The 25,732-nt window shown below is 42.2% G+C and overlaps 1 protein-coding gene across 1 annotated transcript in view; it reads left to right on the top strand.

Moving 5' to 3' along the window:
* Nucleotides 1-25,194, top strand: part of gpr68 (G protein-coupled receptor 68) — a 30,143-nt gene extending 4,949 nt beyond the window's left edge. The window contains exons 2-7 of the mRNA XM_020608561.1: nucleotides 12,529-12,866; nucleotides 14,066-14,215; nucleotides 14,585-14,718; nucleotides 16,796-17,018; nucleotides 22,968-23,148; nucleotides 23,232-25,194. Coding sequence (XP_020464217.1) covers nucleotides 12,780-12,866; nucleotides 14,066-14,215; nucleotides 14,585-14,718; nucleotides 16,796-17,018; nucleotides 22,968-23,148; nucleotides 23,232-23,689 — 1,233 coding nt within the window. The 5' untranslated portion in view covers nucleotides 12,529-12,779 and the 3' untranslated portion in view covers nucleotides 23,690-25,194. The remainder of the gene's footprint in view (nucleotides 1-12,528; nucleotides 12,867-14,065; nucleotides 14,216-14,584; nucleotides 14,719-16,795; nucleotides 17,019-22,967; nucleotides 23,149-23,231) is intronic.
* Nucleotides 25,195-25,732: the final 538 nt, after the last annotated feature.

Raw genomic sequence — 25,732 nt, forward strand, 5'->3', positions numbered from 1 at the left:
AGCAGAAGTTCACCTCCAGCCGTGCAAATAACTTTTGATCACATGGTAATTAATTTGATTTATGCTCTTCATGGATAATTCAGGCACCCCGTTTTATTCTCCTTATAGCCTGCTCCTGGGTCTAGGCCCAGACATCGGACACCACTTGGACAGAATGCAGTGACCCTCTGGGTGCACTAACCTCGTTCATCCAGAAAAAGGCCATCTCAGCTCTCTCGCGGACGTTAAAGGCAGAGAAAGCCAACCCTTGTTTGCAATGTTAGTGGCTTTGCATGTAGAGTTCTGCTGAGGTGGTGGTGTTTAATGTGGGGAAAGAGGACTGTCAGGGGCCCTTGAGCAGGTCCAGTGGTCCTGGTGAAGGACTCAAGTGTTCTGAGCTCTTACAGACTTGGTCTTGAAAGGTTCTTCTAGGGTTCTTCTAGGGACCCTAGGGCCACTGATGTTTCCATCATCAGTGATGTTGCAGGTTCCTGGGAACCCCTATGGGCCACAAATAAGATTTTACCATCATAGCAACCTAGTGGACCGAGCATCGCTTGTCCCAGGTTTTGCATTTGTTTCCACTGCCCTCTGCCCACTTTGGAGGTGCATTCTGGGAGCTACATTTTGGCACTCCTCAGGAGGTAGTACTAAAATCAAGTTCCAGGAATGTGAGGGGGAGGGGATGGGCAAGTACAGTGTGTAAACACGCACTCATTGGTTTAGAGGCAAACAGGGCCTTCACTGAGTGGACCGCGGGCAAAAAGGTGAAGACTTCACCTTTTTGCAAGTCTGTGTTCTGCTTGTTCAACAGTTTTTTGCTAAACTGCTCATATAGTCTCTGTTACTGGCTGATTTTATTGCACTAAGGAGCATCGTGAACCTCTTGCTTAGCTGTGTGCCTGTGAGCGCGTGCAAGGAGCGCAGCCCCACCCTCATGTAAACATAGACTGACAACGAAAAATACCATGGAAAAGCAACCGTGTCAACCTATGAGGGTATGCCGGGTGACGCTTATGGGAAGCACGGGGTGTACAGCTTGTTAAGTTCTGATAGTGAAAATGCAGTTAAGGAGGTGCAGTGGCCCTGGTTTGTTAAGTTCTGATAGTGAAAACGCAGTTAAGGAGGTGCAGTGGCCCTGGTGTTTACATTTACATGCATTTTACACACGAGGGTGGCAGCTGGACGTACTCGAGGTGCCTGAAGGCGTTTCACTTCTCATCTGAAAGGGTTCTTCAGTTAGGACTGATTGGTGGGCAGCCCCAGACATTTAACCTCTGTGCAGGTGTTAACACTATAAGTCTGTTGAGGTTGTTATCCTGCCTTGCCAGCATGTGCCATTACAGTCATATGAGTTGCAATAGCCAGGTGGAGAATCTCCATAAACATGACCTGACAGAATGTCAGCTTGACTAACCTCACCACATTAGCTCATTGTTGCAGTGTCTGTTAAGAGTGCAATTTGTGAATGAAATAGCAAAATATGCAACTCCTTTATGGTACCTTTATGTGTCTGGACTAAGTTTTATCACATGACAGAATTAATAATAGTTCTCCTCTAACTCTCTGCCTCTCTCTGTCTCCTTCTATCTCATAAGTCTACTGCTTGGAGTCTCGTAGTGAGAAGCAGTGTGCAGTTGTGTTTCTGGCCAAAACCCTTTGAGACCACCTTACTTAATATTCATCAGTGTTAGCAGGTGTTTCTGGTCCAGAAAGGAACTGTCAGCTGAGCCAAATGTATTGTAGCTCTGTTAAAGCCATGCAGGGTGCTATGAACTAAAGCTGGCTCATGTATCATATTTACAATAAGTTGGATAGGCTTTCATCCTCATTAGGAGAACAGCACAGATATGATGGTATATGAGGACACTGAGGCATGTCTCCACCCTGTCACATTTATGGCTGCTTTTCACAGTCAATGCATCGTCATTTTACAAAGCATACTGTCTTTACTGATGGGGATATTAGAAAGTAAATGATGGATATGAATAATGTATGTAGTCGTCTGTGCTCTATGAGTGACACACAATAAAGCATACTCATCATGTTGTACTGCCTAATTAGGTTTCACTTTGAGATAAGCAGGCAGCTGGCCCATGGTCCATACCCTGCAGCTCCAAGTTCACTGGTTTGTTTGTGACTCTGCATTATTAAATTTCATTATCGGCTGAAGATGGAATGACCTGGGCCTTCCAAAAGGAGCCGTGCTGCTGCTTGAGGTGCTGTACATGAACACAAGTGGTTCTTTATCAGAGGCCTGGTAGTTTGTGACATCTGTGCAGTATTTTAGCTGTGCTTAGCACTGCACTCTTCTGGACAGATAGCTCTGATGTTCCTGGGTGTTGGCACCCCTCTCCCAGTTTAGGAGTCACAGCCCTGAGCACTCTGACAACCACTGGGACCACTTTGGGCCATATCCATGCTCCCTTTTCAGGGCTTGGTGCGTCTCCAGTTTCTCATTCTCCTCATTTTTAATGTTGCTGGCACTTACATGTGTCACCACTGATGCCTTCTCCTCCTGCTACCACGATGTCTAGATGGCAAGCCAGTACCTTCCTGTCCACCTGTATCTGGAAGTCCTGCAGGATCTTACCACTGCCATTCTCCCCCCTTTCTGAGGATTCTCTCACACACAGTGCCAGCTACTCGGCTGTGCCATTCGGTGTATGCTGTTCCTGGTTGCATGTTGCACCCTGCCACTATGTGTTGGACTGTCTCTGAGTTATCTCTGCACTGGGCGTCCTGTCTAGTGTGGTAGAACTCTGGTTGTATTGATCTGATGCTTAGCCTAGCCTTTTCCACTGGTAGGATTACTCATTGTCAGCCACCTCAGCTATCTGTTGATGGTGCACCTCATGCAGGGTCTTGTCTTGCTTGATCTTCATTCTCTGTCTGTTGTTGCCTCAGACATGTACTCAGCAGCTTTTCTCAGGTTGCTGTCTTATGGATGTACTCCTGGATGTCCTAGGCATCATACTGGACAGTGGACACTCACCAGGCCTCACCTGCCCTCTTTATGCTTGATAGTCTCTGGGTACTGTACTCATGGTGGAAGCCTCTGTGCATTGTCAGGACTTTCCAGCCTTGGCAAGTTCACTATACCAACAGGCATACATGTTCCTGGCTTGGATCTTGTTGTTCACTTTGAGGTGGCTCTTCAGAACCTGGTACCTACTTGGATGTTGCTGTTTTCCATTTGTTCTCATCATGGTTCTCATATGACTGTGGGTAACTTGTTGCTGGTCGACATGTCTACTATGTGGCCTGCTGGCAGTTCTACCCCATCAGTCTTAATCAGCTTCCCTCTGTTAACTATTATCCTTCAGTTTGAATGACATCCCGATGCCCTCACTGTAGAACCATGTGAATCAGCGGGTCAGTGTCTTGTTTATTCTTGGTGTACAGTTTGATGTCATCCACATTAAGGAGGTGGCTGATAGTCGCTCCATTTGATACCTTATGCATATGTACTGAAATTTAATATGCTCCAGTAATACCAACACCCACTTTTAATTTGATGCCATAGTAGTGACCTGGACAGGTCACAAACTACAGCCTAAACCAAATGCCACAAACAACAAACAGTGACTTTGTACACCCTTGTATGTATCATAGAGGCAAACTGAGCAGTACACTGATGTTATTCAGAGTGACCGTTTCACCAGCCTCAGAGGCAGTCATCTGGCTACAGAACTAAGCACTGCAGAGTAAACACACTTGTCAAACAGCAGTGTGTGTGTGTGTGTGTGTGTACATGTAGTACACATCAAATCATATTTTATTTCATGTCAGAGGTCTGAGCTCTGTCAGGAGATAAACACATCATTCTAGGTGATTTATAATTAGTCACCCATAGGGAAGGAATCTGGGTTACTTTATTGACTGTTCGACTGTTTAGACATTGGATCATATCTGTTGGAGACTAAATATTGAAGTAGTTTGCAAATAAGATCAGAGTTGGATGCTGATTTACAACCTGCTTATCAAAATACATATGATTTCCATGGGGAAGTGCTATCATTTGCACAAAAATCTAATTGATGTTGGCCAGTGCCAGGGCCAAGCAGGCATAAAGCTGTCATGTTTGGCTTCCTGCCAGAGACTCTGATTGTGAAAGGAACTTCTAGGTTTTCACCATCTCATTCCCTCCAGCTTCACTTCTGCCAGTCAGTGACCGATGTGGATCACCTAGCTAATGTGACTCACCTGCTACCCGTTATCTCCACCCTACATATACTGCCTTACGTCTCCTCTTCAGTTGGTGGATTGTTGTTAGTTTTGTGCTGTGCCTTTGAGCCATCGTCTGTTACTGCACCTGTTTTATCTGCCTGTACCCTATGACCAAGCCAGTTACCTGCCTGCTTTTAGTTCCCTTCTGTAAGGGCTTTCCTGCCCTGTTCCTGAGCCTGTATCTAGTATATCTGTTGCTGACCTGGTTTCTGTCCCTTGGAGAGTTAGCCAGCTTACCCATGGGGACATTGTTTTCTGGTACCTAATTTTAGGTCTCGACTATGCCTTCTGTTTTGTTGCAGCGGTCCCCTTTGTTGTATTTTTGAGCTCAGTGTATGTTATGCTAGGATGCACACTGAAATATTTCAGCTGTCATTGTCTAGCTGTTTGTGTTTTCCTAGTACAGGAGCAATTTTTCTTTTCCCCAGAGTGGCAGGACACAGCCTTTGTTTTGTTCTCCAAGTTGCTTTGCTCCAACTGTTTCTCTGCTACCTGCGCTATATTCCATCTTTTCCTGAAGCCACTGGTTCTCCTTCTAGGACTCTGTCTGATGGTCCCCCATTGGCTAACATTGACTGCACCTTACCTACCACTTTGTCGTTGTCAGTTTCCTGGGTCCAACTTCTTCACTTTGACTTATGGCCACATCACACTAGGCATGCCTGATCTCATCTAGTTCCTGAAGCTAAGCAGGCCTGGTCCTGGTCAGTACCTGGAAACAGCTGATGCTATAGGCTGGAGCTCCCTCTGCTAATGAATCAAGGTCCCTGCTCTGTTTCACTGATATGAAACTTTTTAAGTCCTGTTCTGTTTCTGGCATCTGTATTTAGGCCCTCTCAACCACCTTCCTGACAAAAGCAACCCACTCCACAGGCAGATAATCAAATCTAGTTGCACAATTTTTAATGACAAGCTGTGATCAGGCCTCTGTCTAGTCACCTGTTTTGACACTGTAAAAAGGATACAGTTCAGTTAACTTTTGTACACTTGTGTCTCATGATGGGGGTGAGCATGTTTGTAGCTATAACAGAATCAGGAAAAGGTCAGTATGAGTAAGCTGGGGTTACTGTGATGCTGACTGTGGTGCAGCTGCATGAGACCAAAGCCTAAAGACACTTCACAAAAGCCCACGTTGTTACTAATATCTCATTCCAGGTATTTTGGCATAATTTGTGACTATCTGGTAGACTAAAACAAACAGTAGTTTGCTTCCATGTTTACAAGTGTAAGACAAAGTGAAGCTGTGTGTAGAGTGAGACACAAACATCCTGTGACTTGAATAAAATGTGTTTATCATAATGACCTACGATGCATGTTTTTACATTTTCATAAGACTGTATTTGTCACATCCAGAAATTCAAATGATTTACAATTAATTGCAAAGGTTGTTAATTAGTCTGGTTATATAATGGAGATGAGGACCACAACTCTGATGATGGCAGAGATGTTACTGATGATGATGATGAAGAAGACAAAAGTGGTAAATATGATCATAGTTGGTGATAATTCTAGAGATGTTGCAGAGTTAGAAGACCAGTGATGGCCTGTTGCCTGTAGTGGTGACAGGACCCTCATTTATGCCTGATTTGCAACCTGCTGCTGTTACCACGGTTACTGCTGGCAGAGTCAGTAATCGCAGAGCAGCAATGGCATTCCAGCTTCCCTAGGGAAATACCTTCAGGCACTGATCACAAGGTAATTCATGAAGTTATTGATCCTGGTGTCTAGACAATTGTTTACTGTTTAGTCACTGCTTACTGGGAGAACTGGGACTCTGCACTGGGACTGTATAGGTCATACTGTGCACATATAATCAATGCATTATTTTCAAGTCCAGTAATCTCCATGTCACTTCACTGTTTTAAACAAATATAGTATTGTTTGTACAAATATTTCATTACAGTAAACAGTTCTTTAGTAAATGCCTTAACGTTCACTATAACACCCCCACTGCCTAAACGTGGTGGGGGCGACTGTGGTTCAGTGGGTAGACCGGTCATCTCCCAAACGGAGGGTTTGAGTTTTGAATCTCGGTGCCTGCAGTCCACATGTTGAAGTGTCCTTGGGCAAGACACTGAACCCCAAGTTGCCCCTGATGGTTAGAGCCATCGGTTGAGTTGACGCCGCCATCGGCGGCTGCCATCGGTTCTGTACCGGAAACAAACTCCATGTGTGTAACATACCTGGTCAAATAAAGGTGATTATCCTTATCCTTAAGGGTACAGTTCTATTCTGTAATAACAGGTGGTAAAGATGCAAAACTTCTACCTGGGACCTTTGGTCTCATCTGTCATGATAGAATGTATGTGTTGTGGCTTGCTCTTGTTTTCCATTGGCATGCCTTTTATTTTTGGTCTTTTCCGCTCCATCTTATCTCACCTGCCCCAGCTTTAACCCAGTCATCACTCATTGTTTTCACCTTTCCCTCATTATTCTCTCATTGCCTGTGTACTTATACTCCTCCCTTTCTTCGCCATTGTGGAAACTTCTCCAGATACACTTGGCTATTATCTCCTGAATCCTAACCTGAGACCCTGAACTACTGCTGAGAAGTTTCCTTGCCAAGCTGGATTCCGTGAGATATTCCTGCCTGTCAGCGACATTGTCCTCTGTTCGTCCCCGGCAATTTGCCTCGCTCCTTCGTCACTCATCTGCAACACCAACAAGTGTCTCCTGTGAAACCTTCTGGTGCCTGCCACTCCAGCCTCACTCACCTATACGCCACGGTCCTCCGGGTCTGCTGGCTCCTGCCCAAGCTGTCCCCAGCACTTCGCTGCTCCGCCTGCCTGCCTGCCCAGTCCAGAACCTGCTTGACCTCAGTATCTTATCTCCTCCACTGAGTTAACTGATTCTTTACATACAATAATCTCCTTTCTGGTTTCACTCTCCACTGAGTCTAGTGTCTGCGTTTTTAGGTCCAACCTCCCCATGTCTCACCCCAACAGTTTGTTTCCAGTATATGTAAATGTATATTTAAGACCTTATTGCAGACAAGAGACACACAGAGTCCATCCATCCATTATCTATACCGCTTATTCCTGAATAGAGTCATGGGGGGCTTGAGCCAATCCCAGGGGACATTGGGTGAGAGGCAGGGTCCACCCTGGACAAGTCGTAGACAAACAACCACACTCACTCCTACAGCCAATTTAGAGTCACCAATCAACCTAAGTTGCATATCTTTGGACTGTGGTAGGAAACCGGAGTACCTGGAGAAAACTCACACAGGGATAAGGATAATCACCTTTATTTGGCCAAGTATGTTACACACAAGGAATTTCAGAAAGGTCCCGGTCAGCCGGGACTTGAACCCGGAACCTTCTTGCTGTGGGGCAACAGCGCTACAGAAAGAGAGAGAAAGAGAACTTCCAACCACTTCCCTCAATTTAATGTTAGTAAGTTAACACAACTGATAAACTGTGGTCGACTTCCATTTAATGTCGAGGACCAATTGTTTCAAAATATAAATCTGCCACCACCACCACAAACTGACTATGTGCAGTGTGAGACTGGAATGGTTGGCAGATGCAGCAACAGTAGCCGACGGGGCTCAGACATGTACCACTGCCAGCTGCACTGGGTGTTTTCCCCTTCTCTTGCTCTCTGTCTCTGGGCTGACAGACTCGCCTGCACTCTGTTTTCACTGGATCACTGGGTAACAAGTGTCTGCCTCTGCATTGTCACACACATGCTTTCTCTGGTCTCGTCTTTGTAGGGAATAATGTCCTCACACCAACAATAAGAGGAACCTGGTGACCAGAAACATGACTCCAAATGAATGATGTGTCTGTAACTGCTGGAAGTCTAAATAAGTGTTTGCCAACTTGTTTGCAATATCAACTTGGTCCCCAACTCTTTCCTGATAACTTAATTCTAATGAGGTATTTTAAATATAATGTATTTACTTTCTGTTTTACACCTTAAGTTTGGCTGCTCATTCATGTTGAGTGATTTAGATGAAGACTGAGCTCAGAAAAGAAAGTGATGGACGGCCTGTTAATGAAACTTTTAAAATTGTATTAATTTATTTATAACTTCATTCATTCATTTATTGGTTGTGTTTCATGTTAACGTCCCTGCTTCTTTAGCCAAGTGCTTACAGTAATCACTGCTTCTGTAAATCAGCGGTCACTGCTGCAGTGTGTGATGACAGCAGTGTATTTGCTGCAGCCAATAATAATGACAGCATCATGCTTTGTCAGCAAGCCTCAGTGTGGCACCAGCAGCTTGCACTTAAAATGCATCTTAAAATTTCTGAAAAGTTCTCAGACAGTGCAGATGTTCAGGTCAGCACAGAGCTGCCACACGAGTGATGAAGTCGTTGAACATTTTGTCAGATTTTACTTTACAATGAAAATTTATTTAACAAATTTACAGCAACAGATTTTATCCGTGAAATGTTCCTGATGTCAAACACTGGCATTTAGTCTGTAGCAAAACAAAGCAGCTGTAATCAGTATTTTTATATTAAAATAGATCACATGGCTCCTTATGCATGAGAAGGGTTGGTCATAGTGCACTTCCCCGTTGCTCTACAGAGGTCTTTAGCTCACTGTTTTAATTTTGCCACCCTCAACCTTGCTGGTTAATTTTACTTTCACAGTGCTCACTGGATGTTTTTGGCCGCAGCAGGCAGCTCAAGAGCAGACGGTCACAGTTGGCTAGTGAAACATTTCAAAGCTTAACAGCTAAGAGGTGGTGGAGCCCAAAACAGAGCTTAAAGGGAAATGAATGTTGGTTGCCAGAAACACGTTGTTCCCTTTCTACTGGCTGGATAAACAGCCAACTGTTTGCTAACAAGTTTCTCATATTAATGTGCCAGTTTATGTGTTCAGAACTTGTTTGTGCTGCTCCCAAGTGATTAAATGATTAAGTAATCAACCAAAGCAATTTTAAATAGATCTTCATGAATGTGATTATAAAATTTTGTGTTAAAAGCATCAGTTACAGTAACAGCATTCGGGTACTGATTCAGTATTTGGCCCTTACATAAAAATGATTCCACTGAGGTCAATGCAGTCTCTGTACAGTCAGAAATGTGTTTTGCTTTTTGTTGCTTCACTTGGATGTTTGCACTTCATTGCGCAGTGCAACAGTTTTCACATATTATCTGCCAAGAGAGGAAAGCTTCTCTGTGCTCAGCTTACATCTCAGTTTAATGTACGATGTATAAATGATGTAGTGACATTGCAACTAGTTTGGAAACCAACGTGGTCCAGTGTGCAGCTAAAAGTGCGATGGGGACACATGAAACCTCCGGCACATAAAGAATGTGCCTTAATCAGACTGTGGTTTATTTAGGAAGACTGGAGAGACAGAGTCATAGAGAAGGACAGACTGGGAGTGAAAGAGAAAGATGATGCTTGTGGCTTGTGTTGTGTTAAAGTGGCTCTAGATGGTTTTATAGTAGGTAATTATGGAGTCATTCTAAAGATGCTTGGATGCCAAAATACAAAAGTGCAGTGGAGGTTTCACTCAGAGGTTTCACTCTCTGTTGACTCAGTGTGACGATGAAGCTGGAGTTCACAGAAAAGGAAGCAACACTGTGCATAAATTCTGCTTATTTTCACCGACTGATTTCTTGTAACAGCATCAGCGGAAGTAACTGACAATATATCTGAGGTCAGGTTATTAATCAGATACTGGCCTCTCACACAAATAAGAAACACTCTCAGACACACATCTGTACGTCCACATGCCATTGAAATTCCTCTCATATGCTACTGAAAATGCTCCCACATAGTATTAGACTATACAGTATGTGATATAATTTGTACTGTTTCGCTATACTGCTAAACTGCATCCATTTGTTTGTCTGGACAACACAGAGAAGTGATGCAGGCTGTTATATAAATCAGATACAGCTGATTCAGACCTTAGCTGCCTGTGTGCTGACAGGACCAGAAGGAGAGAACAGATCACACCTGTTTTAGAGCCCTTGCTCTGGTTGCCTGTCAGTTTCTGTATTGTCCGTGTTGTTTGATGTGCTTCCAGTGTATGAACCACTCAGGTCCTCTGATCCTTTTAGTCTTTTAGTTGTTTGAAAGTTCAGGACAAAGAGCTTTGGTAAGGCCGCGTTTAGTTTTTATGCTCCAAACTGCTGGGACAGTCTGCCTGAGGATGTAAGAGCAGCTGAAAGTGTAAGCAAACGCAGACTTAAAAAGCTGAAAGCACAGTGACAAAAGAGAAAACTCTATCAGCCAACCCCATAAAGAAGCTGTCCCTATGTGAAGGAGTCTCCTCTCCTTTTCACTAGCCCTGTTTCCCAGCATCCCCAGGTGTTTTCAGTTTTCATTTCACTCCAGTGTTTCAGGTAATCTGCTACTTTACTAGTCAGGTTTCACAAATAACAGAAATGGCGGTTTGTTACAGGTGTGTAGTTTGGTTGCTACAGTCTTGCTGCGATAACTGTGTTTAATCAGTGGCACTGAGTGACTGGGCACTGTCGAGGTGAGGGAGGAAAAGTAAAACTGCTCTGCAAAAGTCAGTGCACTCATAGTTATACATTTGTACCCATAAATAAATGATGACTGTTAGCAGTTTTTCAGCATCCCCCTTACAGTTTCCCACTTCCACACAACAGCTGCTGTTCTTTATATAGAAGGTCAGGACTGCAGCGCTTGAGTTGAAATGTAGTCTAAGGCCTTTTCCAGTATAATGCTGGTGCATTTCACTGAGTTAAAAGCCTCCAGGAGGGGCCCACAGCTCATTACACACTGCAAATATGTATATTACGAATCTTGTCTAGTACATTAAAAGGCTCATTAAACAGCAGATTATTAACACTGGAGTAATGAATTCTCAGCACATGTTGTCCTGAACATTACATCATCATACAACAATCAGTTAAGACAGGAGGAGTCAGAGAAACACCATTAACATCCTCAGGTAGCGTGAGAAATAATATCCTGAAACAGGCAGCAAGCAGTTTTACAGTGGCTACTGCCAAAGACATGATGCAGTGTGGCCACAGGATGGATGTGGTAATGTAAGAATTCAGGCTAAAGGATGCTGCAGGTTTCAGCCAGGGGGCAACCATCAGATGTGGCTCTCTGCAGATATATTCTACTGCTGTGCAACCAGTCTGGATAAAATATGGATGAAGGGTTTGTTTATATTTAGTTTCATAACTGGTGCTTACATGTAACAAGTACCAATGTGTACCAATGTGTAACAATGTACACTTCCATCTCTTCAGTGTCATGGCTCATCAGTCATTGTTCTCACTCAGTCATTATCACTTTGCAAATGTTAAGAATGAGTGCTCGGCTGTCACTTCTAATAATATGGTCTGGCAGCTTGTAAAAATGATTCTGGCTATTTCCACTTTTTTCCAGCAATGCCACAAAGAACTGCTGTCTTGTCTTTTACCTCAACTCGGCTTGCTCCCTGTGTGAACTCTCAGTCCAGCCTGTGTGTGACCTTCAGTTGCCTGCTTCCTGCCTGACTTATCTGCTCTTCTCTGTGCTTACCTGGCGCTGAACTATTTTTGCCCACACCTTGTCCCAGCTTATCCCTGAAAAAGTCTCCTGGATGACACCTACACCACCAGTCAAACATTTGGACACACTTTCCCATTGAATTGAATGGAAATGTGTCTAAACTTTTGATTGGTGTATGAAAGTATTACAAGTACTGTACTCTTACCTGTATGGTTGCTGTGCCCTGTAAGACTGTCTTTCCTGATAGTTACCTGAAGTACCTGCTAAGTTTATACTTGCCTGCTATCCACCATCTTGCTCTGTGCACCATTAGGGCCTTGCCTAAATTGTGAAAGCCATCTGTCTGGTTGTGCATCTATGGAGAGTAGAAACTTTACACTTATGGGAAAATTACACAAGGAAGCCAGTAATATTTCTTCACTTTAGTTGCGCACTATCTCAGCTACACAGAGAGCAGTTTAAATTAAGCTAAGTGAGCATGATGTTATGAGTTTGGTTTATATGTCTGCAGACAGTTTTTAGCCATGCTAATGGAACAGCTCTATCACATTTTAATTTGTCTTAATGATTAATGAAACTGTGCTTTATGTTTAGCACTAATCAGCAGATGTTAGCATGCGAATTAAGTGCTGAACATGCAAGTATCAGCATGATACAGTAGCACTGTCATTGTGAACTTGTTGCTGATTGATAGTGGTGAGCGCCACCACGCAGAGCTGCTACTGTATAGCCTGGCTGCAGAGTCTCAGTCTGGTTAAAGCAGTCATACTACATCATTTCTTTCATATCAGTGAAGCATTGCAATTACAGTACCAAATCTAATATACATTTAAATGTTTAGAATCTATACTGAGCCCAATTCTTCTTTGCTCCACAGAGGCCAAATGAAAGTGGACTGCCCATCAGATGAGACACTACTCAACCAGAAGAGACGAGTTTAAGTTTTTGCAGAGTCTCTGATCAACATGAAAACTTGTGTGTGTGTGTGTGTGTGTGTGTGTGTGTGTGTTGTCACAGTTATTGTTAATAGTTATGAGTATGTATGGACATGTCTGAAAAAGTTCATGTGAGTGTGTGCATGTTAAAGGTGAAGTAGTGTGAGAGTGGGTGGGATGTGATGTGCTCACCATGTCTGAGGAGGAAGTGATTAACTGCACCATCAGCCATGAGATCCACCAGTACGTCTTCTCCTGTGTGTATATCATTGTACTAATGGTAAGTATGTTTTGAATACCTGGGCAAAACTACTAAATCTGAATTCATTTTAAAATTTGGGTTGTTTCCAAATTAAGGCCACTGTGACACAGGAAACTCTCGTCTCAAGCTTTAGCAATCCTCCACTTCCTTCCTGAAAACACAACAACCGCAGTATTGATAGTCTTTTGTTGCATCAGTGGGGTCATGTTGAATTTGCAAGAAGAGTCCACATGAATAAGCCTTTATGGTGGTATTTCTGATCTCGTATGCAGAAAGATTTGATTTCATGGTTGTGACATATGACCTGTTCCCTCCCACACTCTGAAGTCTTGCAGCATAGGTGGACTGGAGACCGATTCACCAGTAGCTGTGAATGTGTCTGTCTACTTATGTCAGCACTGGAATAACTGGCCTTTGTAGTCCCATGTGTGACCTCTGTCTCTCACACTGTGATTCAGTCACAAAGTGCTGTGTAGTTTAATGCAGAAGAACCAGAGACAGCATCTCTGTCTGCCTCAATACAGGCAGACATCACGCATCTGTGGGTTCACCAAAATACCTCTGACGATACAACATCAACAACCTAGGCTGGATAATGATTTGAGTCTTCTAATAAAGTTTGCTTTATACATGTATCAAATCTTGGAATACAGAGTGCTGAAGTCACAGATGGGTCTAGAACAAGTATCCAGACATCCTGCAACGCTGCACAATAGACATACAAAAAGAAAGCGATGGGGTTGTGACAGCAAATCTGAACCAAAGCCATGCATGTGTTATCTTGGAAATGTGCAGCCAGCTGTTTATAGCTGCTGCCGCCCTCAGCTGTGGGACTCCACCCTGGCCATCAGCGAGCACATTGTATCAGCCAAAAAGTCTAGAATCCTGAGGAATTACATCCACACTGGATGTACGAATGGGGAGATCAGAGAGGTGGGCATGTTGGAACAAGATGTTGTGTTCTGTCACATACCTGCAGTCAACGCTTGCCTTTTACATTAACCACAACAATTCTCTAACCTTTCTCAAACCCACCAAAGTTTATTTGCCATAATCATGCTTGTTCCCCCATCTAAAACTGACTTGGATTTAAAAATGTCACTGAGTGTTATGTGGGGTTTTCTTCCTTGGCAAAGTGTTCTAACCACATGCCTTGAAGTGAAGAACAGTATGGAAGAAAAGCTGAAAATAGTCACAGTGAGAGATCTTGATTCTAGGTTGGTATTCCCTCCAACCTGTACTCGCTGTACCATGCTACACTGCAGCTGAAGCAGAAGAATGAGCTGGGAGTTTATCTACTGAACCTCACGGTGTCTGACCTGTTGTACCTGATGTCCTTACCACTGTGGCTCCAGTACTTCTTTCAGGTACACTAAAACAGCCCATTTGATGTGTTGAATGCACTAGACAGTAAAAATCTTCAGTTGATGTTCACTTAACTTCTTCAGGTTGTACTAGAACTCACCAGGTTTGACTTATTGTTGAGAAGCAGGGTACAGAAGAAGACTTTAACTGCTGCAAATAATGTTATAACTGCACATAAAATCATTCAGTGTAATTTTAAAAATTTCACAGTGGATGTGCACAGTGGATGTGCTTAACAATTTTTGCATCACATTATAAGCAAGTTAGTACATTACTGTGCACTACAGTGTTGTCAGTTTCTACAAACAGCACATTTTTTGGTGTTCTGTTGTACACCACTCTTATGCTGAAGGCTCATTTGGCCATTGCAGGGTGATGACTGGCGTCACAGGGAGTGGTTATGTCAGCTCAGTGGTTTCCTGCTCTATGAGAACATCTACATCAGCATTGGTTTCCTGTGCTGTATCAGTCTGGATCGCTACCTGGCTGTGGTCCACCCTTTAAGGTAATCGTAGCATCAGAAGTCAAGCAGCTCCTCCAGCTTTTCATCTCTGTGTCAGTGCAGTTTGTCTCATCCAGCAATGCTATGAAAATCACCAGTGATCTAAACTAATAAGCCAATAAACAGAACATTCTGAACTGACAAGAACATGCTGAAGGCTATACAAAGCAAGGTGGCGCGGTGGTTAGCGCTGTTGCCTCACAGCAAGCAGGTTCTGGGTTCGAGCCCCGGCCAACCTGGGGCTTTTCTGTGTGGAGTTTGCATGTGCTTGTGTGGGTTCTCTCCGGGTGCTCCGGCTTCCTCCCACAGTCCAAAGACCTGCAGCATAGGTTGATTGGTGACTCTAAATTGCCCATAGGAGTGTGTGTGTGTGAGAGAGTGGTTGTTTGTCTGTGTGTTGGCCCTGTGATGGGCTGGCGACCTGTCCAGGGTGTACCCTGCAGCTGGCTGGGATTGGCTCCAGCCCCCTGTGACCCTGTTTGGGACTAAGCGGTTTAGAAAATGGATGGATTGACATTTTTGCAGATTTATTAAAAAAGAAAAACTGAGATATCACATGGTCATAAGTATTCAGACCCTTTGCTCAGTATTTAGTAGAAGCACCCTTTTGAGCTAATACAGCCATGAGTCTTTTTGGGAATGATGCAACAAGTTTTTCACACCTGCATTTGGGGATCCTCTGCCATTCCTCCTTGCAGATCCTCTCCAGTTCTGTCAGGTTGGATGGTAAACGTTGGTGGACAGCCATTTTCAGGTCTCTCCAGAGATGCTCAATTGGGTTTAAGTCAGGGCTCTGGCTGGGCCATTCAAGAACAGTCACGGAGTTGTTGTGAAGCCACTCCTTCGTTATTTTAGCTGTGTGCTTAGGGTCATTGTCTTGTTGGAAGGTGAACCTTTGGTCCAGTCTGAGGTCCTGAGCACTCTGGAGAAGGTTTTCATCCAGGATATCCCTGTACTTGGCCGCATTCATCCTTCCCTCGATTGCAACCAGTTGTCCTGTCCCTGCAGCTGAAAAACACCCCCATAGCATGATGCTGCCACCACCATGCTTCATTGTTGGGCCTGTATTGGACAGGTGATGAGCAGTGCCTGGTTTTCTCCACACATACCGCTTAGAATTAAGGCCAAAAAGTTCTATCTTTGTCTCATCAGACCAGAGAATCTTATTTCTCACTATCTTGGAGTCCTTCAGGTGTTTTTTAGCACACTCCATGCAGGCTTTCATGTGTCTTGCACTGAGGAGAGGCTTCTGTCGGGGCACTCTGCCCTAAAGCCCCGCCTGGTGGAGGGCTGCAGTGATGGGTGACTTTTTCCAACTTTCTCCCATCTCCCGACTGCATCTCTGGAGCTCAGCCACAGTCATCTTTGGGTTCTTCTGTACCTCTCTCACCAAGGCTCTTCTCCCCCGATAGCTCAGTTTGGCCGGACGGCCAGCTCTAGGAAGGGTTCTGGTCGTCCCAAACGTCTTCCATTTAAGGATTATGGAGGTCACTGTGCTCTTAGGAACCTTAAGTGCAGCAGACATTTTTTTTGTAACCTTGGCCAGATCTGTGCCTTGCCACAATTGTGTCTCTGAGCTCTTCAGGCAGTTCCTTTGACTTCATGATTCTCATTTGCTCTGACATGCAGTGTGAGCTGTAGGGTCTTATATAGACAGGTGTGTGGCTTTTCCTAATCACGTCCAATCAGTATAATCAAACACCGCTGGACTCAAATGAAGGTGTAGAACCATCTCTGGGATGATCAGAAGAAATGGACAGCACCTAAGTTAAATATATGAGTGTCACAGCAAAGGGTCTGAATACTTATGACCATGTGATATTTCAGTTTTTCTTTTTTAATAAATCTGCAAAAATGTCAAAAATTCTGTGTTTTTCTGTCAATATGGGGTGCTGTGTGTACATTAATGAGGAAAAAAATGAACTTAAATGATTTTAGCATATGGCTGCAATATAACAAAGAGTGAAAAATTTAAGGGGGTCTGAATACTTTCCGTACCCACTGTATATATAAAACAAACATAGGCTTATTTGGTGCCAGTGACCTGTTCTTTCGTTTCTAACGTCCATCCTGTCTGCAGGTTCACCTCTCTGCGATCTATGAAGGCAGCGTGGATTGTTAGTGCCATCATCTGGATGAAGGAGATCGCAGTAGGTGTGGTTTTCTTTCGCCATAAAGAACTGAGCACAGACCGCACAAACCAGTCGGTGTGCTTTGAGCACTACCCCATGCAGCCGTGGGAGTACCCGATCAACTACTACCGCTTCACTATTGGCTTCATGTTCCCACTGGCCATTCTATCGGTAGGATAACATTTTTTACAAAAATATTTTGTTGAAAAGTCACTGTGGCATTTTATTGCATCTTTTTTTTTATTTAGATTGATTTATTATGTTGAAAACATATATCACACCCACAGTGACCTCTTTTTTCTACTTTAGTAATGCTGTAGGAAGATGGCAGCTAACTGTAGTTTAATCCAGTTCTGTCCATCTGTTCATTCTTGTCTCCATCATCTGATCCTCTTCCCACCTACCCAGGTGTTTTCACTGATTAGATGTTTGGTCAGGACAATGTAGATGACGTGTACAAACTGGGCTCCTTCTCTCTCCAATTATTCTTGTTACCCTGTTATTATTCTTACTGGTCCACAGAAATCCATCCAGTTTGAAACCTGTGTGGGTGTGCAGAGCCTTCTCAGTGTTGTTACTAACACAGACTGGGCGTAGGTTGTGCCTTTATTCAAAACACCACACTTCATGTTCCCAATCACTGATATCTGGGCTGTAAAAGAAGACAAACTTTTAGTTGCTTTAGTAATGGATAAGAGTGGTCTTATTTGCTGATGACACTACCATTTGGGCATCCGGGGAAAACCTACAGCAACTCTCTGGACAGGTTTTACAGGAACTTGAGAAGATAAAGAAATGGTGTGACAGTAATATACTATCTCTGAATCTGGATAAAACTAAATTTATGGTATTTGGGAACCGTAGACTAGATAACGAACTGCAAGTGAAAATTGGGGGAGCTAATATAGAACGAGTATATGAAATTAAATTTCTAGGTGTCATAGTTGATGACAAATTCTCCTGGAAATCTCATATCAGATATGTTCAGCACAAAATAGCAAAAAATATATCGATATTGGCAAGGGTTAGATATATTTTGGACGGGAAAGCACTACGCATTTTGTATTCTTCATTGATTTTACCATACTTAGAGTATGGCGTTGAAAACTGGGGAAATACATACAAAAGCTCACTTCAACCATTGTATATATTACAAAAAAGAGCAATAAGAATTGTGCATAAGATGGGGTATAGGGATCACACCAATGGAGCTTTCATACAGTCTAAATTGGGTATGTGTCAATCAGGATATATGCAAGAACAGGCTTAATGATTAACCAGATGGAACATTGTGGGTGTGGTGTATGAATGTTAACACTTTGTAATAATTCTTTAGTATATTACTTGTGTGGTGTAGAAGATAATTATTTAAGAATGTAATTATGTAAGAATGTTAACACTCTGTTATAATTTTTTTAGTATATTACTTGTGTGGTGTAGAAGAGAATTATTTATGTAGAGATACTGCTTGTAAACCAATGATGGTAAGATGATGTCATGGGGTAGGACTGGATAAGTCTGACTTCTTCCTACTCCATTCAAGCATGTACTAGGTATAAGCAAATTGATATTGGATTAGCATTTGTTGGATATGTGTAAAATTATGTGTGTTGACATATCGACTGTCTTTACATGCTTGAAAGAATAAAATCAATCAATCAAATCAATCAAACAAACACATACAGTACACCACCCCAATAAGAACAGGGCAGGCACATAATGCAGTCAAGAGCAGACACCACCTGCAACACCGCAGACATTAAGGGTGGGACAAAATGCATCAATATCATGCTGGCACTTTTTCAGTAATCATATTTTCAATATTTTAGCAAAGACTAATTTATTGACTCTCAAATCAGTCAGAGGTGTGCCATAGTCATTTACATTGAGTGAATAACACTCATGAAAACACAAGCATAATTTCCCACATTATCCTGAGAAAGAGGGTCTGTCCAATTTACTCTAAATTTTGACCTTTAAAATGTTTATGCTCACTTTTAGGTATTCTGAACTATTTTATAGTCATTTTAACCTATTTCTGAGATTTTCCTTGCTACAAGTTCAATTTCTGTGACCATAAAAAAGGATTTCAAAATATGATCAGGCTTATTTTTAAAACTCAGGTCAATCTGAGTTTAAGAAAACCTGGAAATTCTTAGATAAGTTGTGTCAAATTATATGTTTTTGCCCTATTTTGGAGACTTTTCCTAGCTATTCCTATGCCCCCATCCGCTGAGAAAAGCTCACATTTTTAAGGTTGTAACTTTGTGTTGTGATTGGTGTTAGTTGGTTGAAACAGTTTAATTGTACAGTGAGTGGCTTTACATCTGCCTTGAGATTTCTTCAGAGAGTCCTGTGACTCGTTACAGTGTGGAGCAATGGTTGTCTAAGCCATAAAATTTCTAAACTGTTTCAAAAAGTGCAGTTTTAACTCTACTGTAGAAGCACATAAAGCACCTTAAGCTGCCTCTTGGTTCTCAAAGTGTAGACAGGTAAACCTCAGAAGTTTTTTCAGTTGAATACTTAATTGATAGGAGATGCACCGCCAAGCTCTAATAGACAGCAATAGAAACCGCAGCTTACCTCCTGTTTCCCTGTTGTCTTTAACTTATGGATTCTCCCATGTTTCTCCTTTTGGCCTTGCTCAGGGGGTCAGTGAACAATGAACCCAAACCAGTAAGTTGTTATTCTGCACACCTGTGTTGAGTAAACCCAGTGTTTAAATAGCAAATCAACGTATAAAACACTTTTCTAAGCATTAAAGCAAGCTAAAAGAGATTTACACTTTTTGCCTGGTCACCCATTCACGCACACAAATATTCACACACCAGTGATATCACCAGGAGCCACTTGGAGTTCAGTGTCTTGCCTAAGGACAGTGCAACATGTGGACTGGAGAAGCCAGGGATCAAACAGCCAACCCTACTATTGGGGACGACCTGCTCTGCCTCCTGAGCCACAGTCGTCCATATGTAAGAATCATTACTACATCTATTGGCCTCTACATGTGAACGTATCGTGTCATTCCAACCCCTGCTCATATACAAATACTGATCATGCCAAGCATGTGAATTCTCCTTTCAGACCAAGGTCAAATTAGTTTTATTCATTTTTTATGGCCAAGCACAGATTCCACATGAAATGACTTCAACAAAAGGTTTCACATGAAGTTGACAAGCTTTTTGAAAAACAGGAGAAATCCAAATTACAATTTGATACAAGGTAAATCAGTGACAGTGATAATGTCATTAAAAATGTAGATAAAGGGGGTCAGTTGTGGTCATATGTCAGCTAAATAGCAATAAATAATATGTTTGGCTCTCATTCAGTCCTTTGGAAAACATAAAAACAAAACTCACAGAGAGCTGAAAATGAACACTGGCTCCCTGACAGTGAATATCCTCAGCTTCCCTCAGTGCCTCCACCAAGGAGGTTGTGTTTTTACTGTTGGTTTGTTCACAGCACAACTCAAAAAGTGAATGGATTTTGATGAAATGTCTTAAAAAGGGTATGGCCCATGGAACAATTCATTATATTTGGGATCATCATCCAGATACGGGAATCTTTTTCATACACAAAGCCTAGAATGCTAACATCCTCATAAGATCTACCAGACACAAACGTCTGAGCTGGTTCCAGGTAATATTCCAGATGTGCTAGTCCAGAATCTTCACATTTATTTATAGTTCAGAGAAAATTCACTACTGTGACACAACATAGTTTAATGCTATAGACTTGCAATCAGATCCATTTCTGCCAGAAACTCCGCTTACTCAGTAGAGTGTCAAGAGATTTGAAGTATCACCAAAAGTTACTAAGCTACAGTGCAAAAGTCTTAGTCCACCATAGTTTTGCTGTTTTAGCAAATTTGTAATGATAATTTATATTTATTTCTCAGTCTCTTTATTAAGATGTAACCAGAAAATACAGGAAATATGTACAGTATTAAAAGCAAAAAATGTTCAGAACAAAGTGGCTTATCCAGTCCAAAGTCAGTCTTTAGTGTGACCTCCCTTTGCACTTAGCACAGCTTGAATTTTGTTGGACACACTGCCTAGAAGTCTCGAACCCATGACAGACCCTCCACCATGTTTCACGATTGAACCCAAACATTTCAGACTTTGATTCATCACTCCATAGTCCCATTTTCCACTGATCTTCACTCTAATCTTTACAGACTTTTGAACATCTGAACTCTCTCTCTGTACCCCTTGTGAAAAAGTGGTTTCTTGGCTGTTGTCCTTCCACAAAGGCCGTTCCCGATCAAGCTTCTTGGCCTCCATATGAAGCTGCCACATGCTGAGCCAGGTCCCTGCTGGATTTCCTCCAGTATTTCAAAGAGGAAACTCTGAGATACAGTACTTCTCATCAAGTTTTGAAAGTTCTCTTGCTCTACCATTCCTTGTGCCTGACCTTCCTGGATTCTTCATATTTCCTTAGAACAGCTTGAGTACCCCATCTTGAGTATCCCGTTTGTTTGCTCATTTTTTCTGACATTTTTGTGTTTTTTAATATTGTGTGCATATTTCCTATATTTTCTAGTTGCATTGTGATAAAGAGGCTGAGAAACATATATAGTTATAGCATTTCTAAAACAACAAATCTCATGGTGGCCTAAGACTATTGCAGAGTAATCTACTTAAGAAAACCACCAGTGTAGAAATTTTTTTTCTTGAACAACTTTCAAAATAATAATGATGTGATTACAGATGCTAGGGGCAGGTTTTCATTGTCAGGGAATCATATAATGACAGTCAAACCATCATGGGAATATTGCTTTTAGGCATAATGGCATTATGGGGACAGTGACCTGTCTAGTTCTATATGCTTCCAAAAGCTCATAACTCTTTACAGAACCCACCAGTGGACCACTCACCAGGGAAGATGAACCAGTAACACAGCCTTTATCTAAATTTATTAAACTATACATTACAGATATTTCAAATATTAGTTCAGTTTACCAGGACCAAAATGGCACACAGAACACCCAAGGGCATGTTCTCTGTGCATACTGTGACAACTGTACCAGTATTCTATAACAAGGGTTTCAATAATACTCCTCATAAAACAGTCACTACAGTTATGGGTTTTGTGAGCTGTAATGCCATTCATGTAGTCTACAGACCTGAGTGTCTCTGTGGCTGTTACTACACATGCCATACTAAAAAAAGGTTGGGAAACAGGGTAATTGAACAGCACCATGCTATTTGTACTGGAATCCAACTTACCCTGTGGCAGCAACTCCTTTACAGACAAAGAGGCCATAGGTTTGGACATCAGAAGTGGTGACAGAGTCAGACGCCCAGGCTTACATTAGGAACCTGACCACAGCTTCCATAGGTGGAAACCTAAACTATGCCTAGTGTTGTAAGGGATCCTTTTATATATGCACTACATTCACTCAACACAGGTGTGTGAAATTACTTCCTACTGATTTGGTTTAATTGTGTGTAAGGACAACCGATTAGTTCCTACAGGTTTGGTTTAATTGTGTGTAAGGACAACCTGTGTAATACAAGTGTTCAAATAAACACCGGTGTATTTTTTAATGTCTTAACTCATATTTAATAGGACTTTTCATTTTGAACCATCCGCGTGTGGGCCTGGATGTTTTTATGCCACACCGCACCCATGGATGAGAGCACATTTTTTACCTCTTTAAATTACATGTTTATCTGTCCAAGAGCACCAGTGGGTGTGAGGGACAACAGAAGCACTCCCATTTGATTCTATCTTTGATTCCAGAGAATCCTGGGAAATGAAAGAAAGTTTACCATGCCGTTCTAATTGTGGCCACATTTGCACCCATTTGGGTGCAAATTTAAACTGTAAATGACAAATTTAAACTGTAAAGCAGCAAAACAAATTGGATTTTTATTTCATATTGACATTTTTTAATTTGACACATTTAAAAAAAAAAGTTTTCTTTGTGTATACTAACTTGAACACACAGTTCTTAACTACTACAGTATGAATGAAGAAATGTCAACTTGACACCAGGTCAACAGACAATGACAGAGAATGAAGAAAAGGAGACTATTCAGTGGAAATATGAAGTAGTTAGTATTCCTGACCATGACTTTAATGGATCGCTTATGGATCACTGATGTTTCTATCCAGATCAGCTACCTGTGTGTCCTTCGTGCTGTGGGTCGGAGTGCGGGGACACAGCCAGATCAGAAGACAAGGATCAGGCAGTTAGTTAGCAGTACCATCCTCATCTTCCTGGTTTGCTTCTCCCCATACCACGTCTTCCTGTTAGTACGCACCCTGCTGGAGCGGGACTGCAACTTTATTACAGGTATTGTTACATCTTTGGAAAGTGTTCCAGTGCACAAGAATGAAAATATACCTTAACCACATGGCCTTTATTTTTTTTCCTAGGAATATTTAATTACTACCACCTGTCGTTGTTGCTAACCACCCTGAACTGTGTGGCTGACCCTGCTCTCTACTGCTTTGTCAGTGAAAGTGCCCGCCATGGCCTGTACAGATTCATATTCAGACCAATTATCAGGATACTCTGTTGCTGCTGTCGGCGTGGCAATGTGAGTCCCTCCAACCCAGCCACAGACTCCCACGAGGTTGCTACCGATGAAAACAATGGTTACCCAACAGTGACGCTGCTCACACTCAACAACGTTAAAACAGACTCTGCTAGCCAAAACACCACGTTAGCTACACAGACTGATGAAAAAGATAACATATCCTCAGATGCACATAATCACAGACCCTCTGACAAATGTGTGGACAGTGATGGAGAGTCCAGTTGTGTGATAGCCATAGAAGAACAGAGCCAAAAGACAGAGAGCACTGGGGAGGTCGACAAGAGCACCAGCTAAAATGAGCCAAGGACCAATCAGGAAGCATGCTCATAGCAAGACAAGCGAAGAATAAATGGAAAACGCATGAGACCAACCTCAGCTAACCTACATGTAGAGTTCCTTCTGGCAGTGGACCTTATGTGGCAGTGTCCTGCTGTCCACCCTGCTGTGTTTACATCATTGTCATCCGTTAGCATTTTCCTTCAGCGAGTTCTCTGATCTCTGGATACAGCACACTATGTGAGAGTCTGTCATTAGTCTGTTTTTTTTTACTGTCACTGCCCTGTTTACATTTTGATGTAAGAAAAGGCAATATTCACCAGGAGGTCAGGGTTACTGACCTGTACAAATACTTTTGAAAACTCTGCATTTGAACCTGCACCCTTGAAGGGGAAGTTGTCAGTATTCCTATATAACAACAGTATTATGGTAGCACTTTCTAATACAATTACCTTTTATACAAGGTAGCTGTAAGTCATAGCTTTAATAAGGGTTGATAAATGATATACTTATGCATAGCCATTAATCATACTGTAGGGGGGCATAAAGAAAGGCAGGTGAGCATACTTCACCCACCTTTAGGTGAACTACTGTTGCAAAAGTAAGCAACTATTACCATTACTTCAGCAGGGTTTAATTAAGTAACATCACAGGGGCTTAGCTTCATACCCAGCAGGCATTCACTGCCAGAGAAAAACAGCTGGGATGTTGATGTGGACTGAATCACATCTGCCTACTTGCTGTCTAGTGCCGTTATTCCACTGCAACTAGGAACCATACCATATATATTTGCATGTTCCATTGTCTCAGAAATGGTCCATGGCCGGGGTGAAAAGCATGATATGTGGCCCTTCTCAGGCCCAAATCCAGGAGTGTGCTACTCCGTCCCAAGCTCAGCTGTATGTCACTGCATTCTGATTGCAAGAGAGAAAACTTGAGTGACAGGAAGCGTCTCAGCCAAAGAAAGAGAAAAAAAATGAAAGAAAGAAAGGAGGAGATGGTAGGCTGTTAGGAAGGAATAAATGGAAGTCAGTATAACAGCTTTGTTTATCAAATCCATGTGTGCTCTGTTGTGTGCCTACTGTTGATGTTCGTTTGGGTCACGCAGAAGACGGCACCTTGATGTACTTTACAAGAGCAATGCTCACTCTGTGCAACAGAAACACAAACATATACTGTGGCAGCCTGGACCAATAGCTGGCCAGGTGGCCTAAGTACGGGATAGTTCCAACAATTCCCGGTGGCAGTGGAATGATGGCATAAGAAGGAGAACAGAGCACACACAAAACAAAAACAAACAAAACAGTTGACACTCGGAAAATGCAGCAGCATGCCATATAAAACATATGAATGTAGATGTAACATTAACATTCCTTTCAGTTGGATGTGTTTTGTGTTTCTATCACAAGGAATTAGTCAATTCCAGGATTAAATTGAACCTGCACCCTTGAAGGGGAAGTTGTCAGTATTCCTATATAACAACAGTATTATGGTAGCACTTTCTAATACAATTACCTTAAAGCAGGCAGTCAACCATAAATGTTCCCTGCAGAGATCTCACTGTTATCTGAAAGTTTTGAATCACCTCTTAAATCTGAACCCAGTGAAGAGGATTTTAATCCAAATGTGAGTGAGTCCAACTTCTGCAGAGCAGAGGGACGCTGTGTAAATCAACAAACCTCAGGATAGATGGGAACAACACATGTAACCATGGTAAATACATAACCAGAATGAAGATAAATATATACAGTAAATATTAAAAACGCTGCATAAAAATAATGAAAATGAGACTAAAATGTATTTAGTTATTTGTAACTACAATTAGACTATAAATGTTGACAGTATTTACACCTTTCCTATTAATGGCTTTGAATAAGTCTATTAACAACCAAAAACCCATTAATGACACCTTTTTTGACTTATTAGAAAGTGGTACCGCCATTGTGACATATGTATACTTCCATAATACTGAGTTTTGTCTCATGCTAAACACAATTTATAATATAATAATTAAATCTCAAAGTTTTTGTATTTATAATGATGTTTTTTTCTTCTTCTTCT

Source organism: Monopterus albus, unplaced genomic scaffold, assembly GCF_001952655.1.
Source record: "Monopterus albus unplaced genomic scaffold, M_albus_1.0 scaffold94.1, whole genome shotgun sequence".
Classification (NCBI taxonomy): Eukaryota; Metazoa; Chordata; class Actinopteri; order Synbranchiformes; family Synbranchidae; genus Monopterus; species Monopterus albus.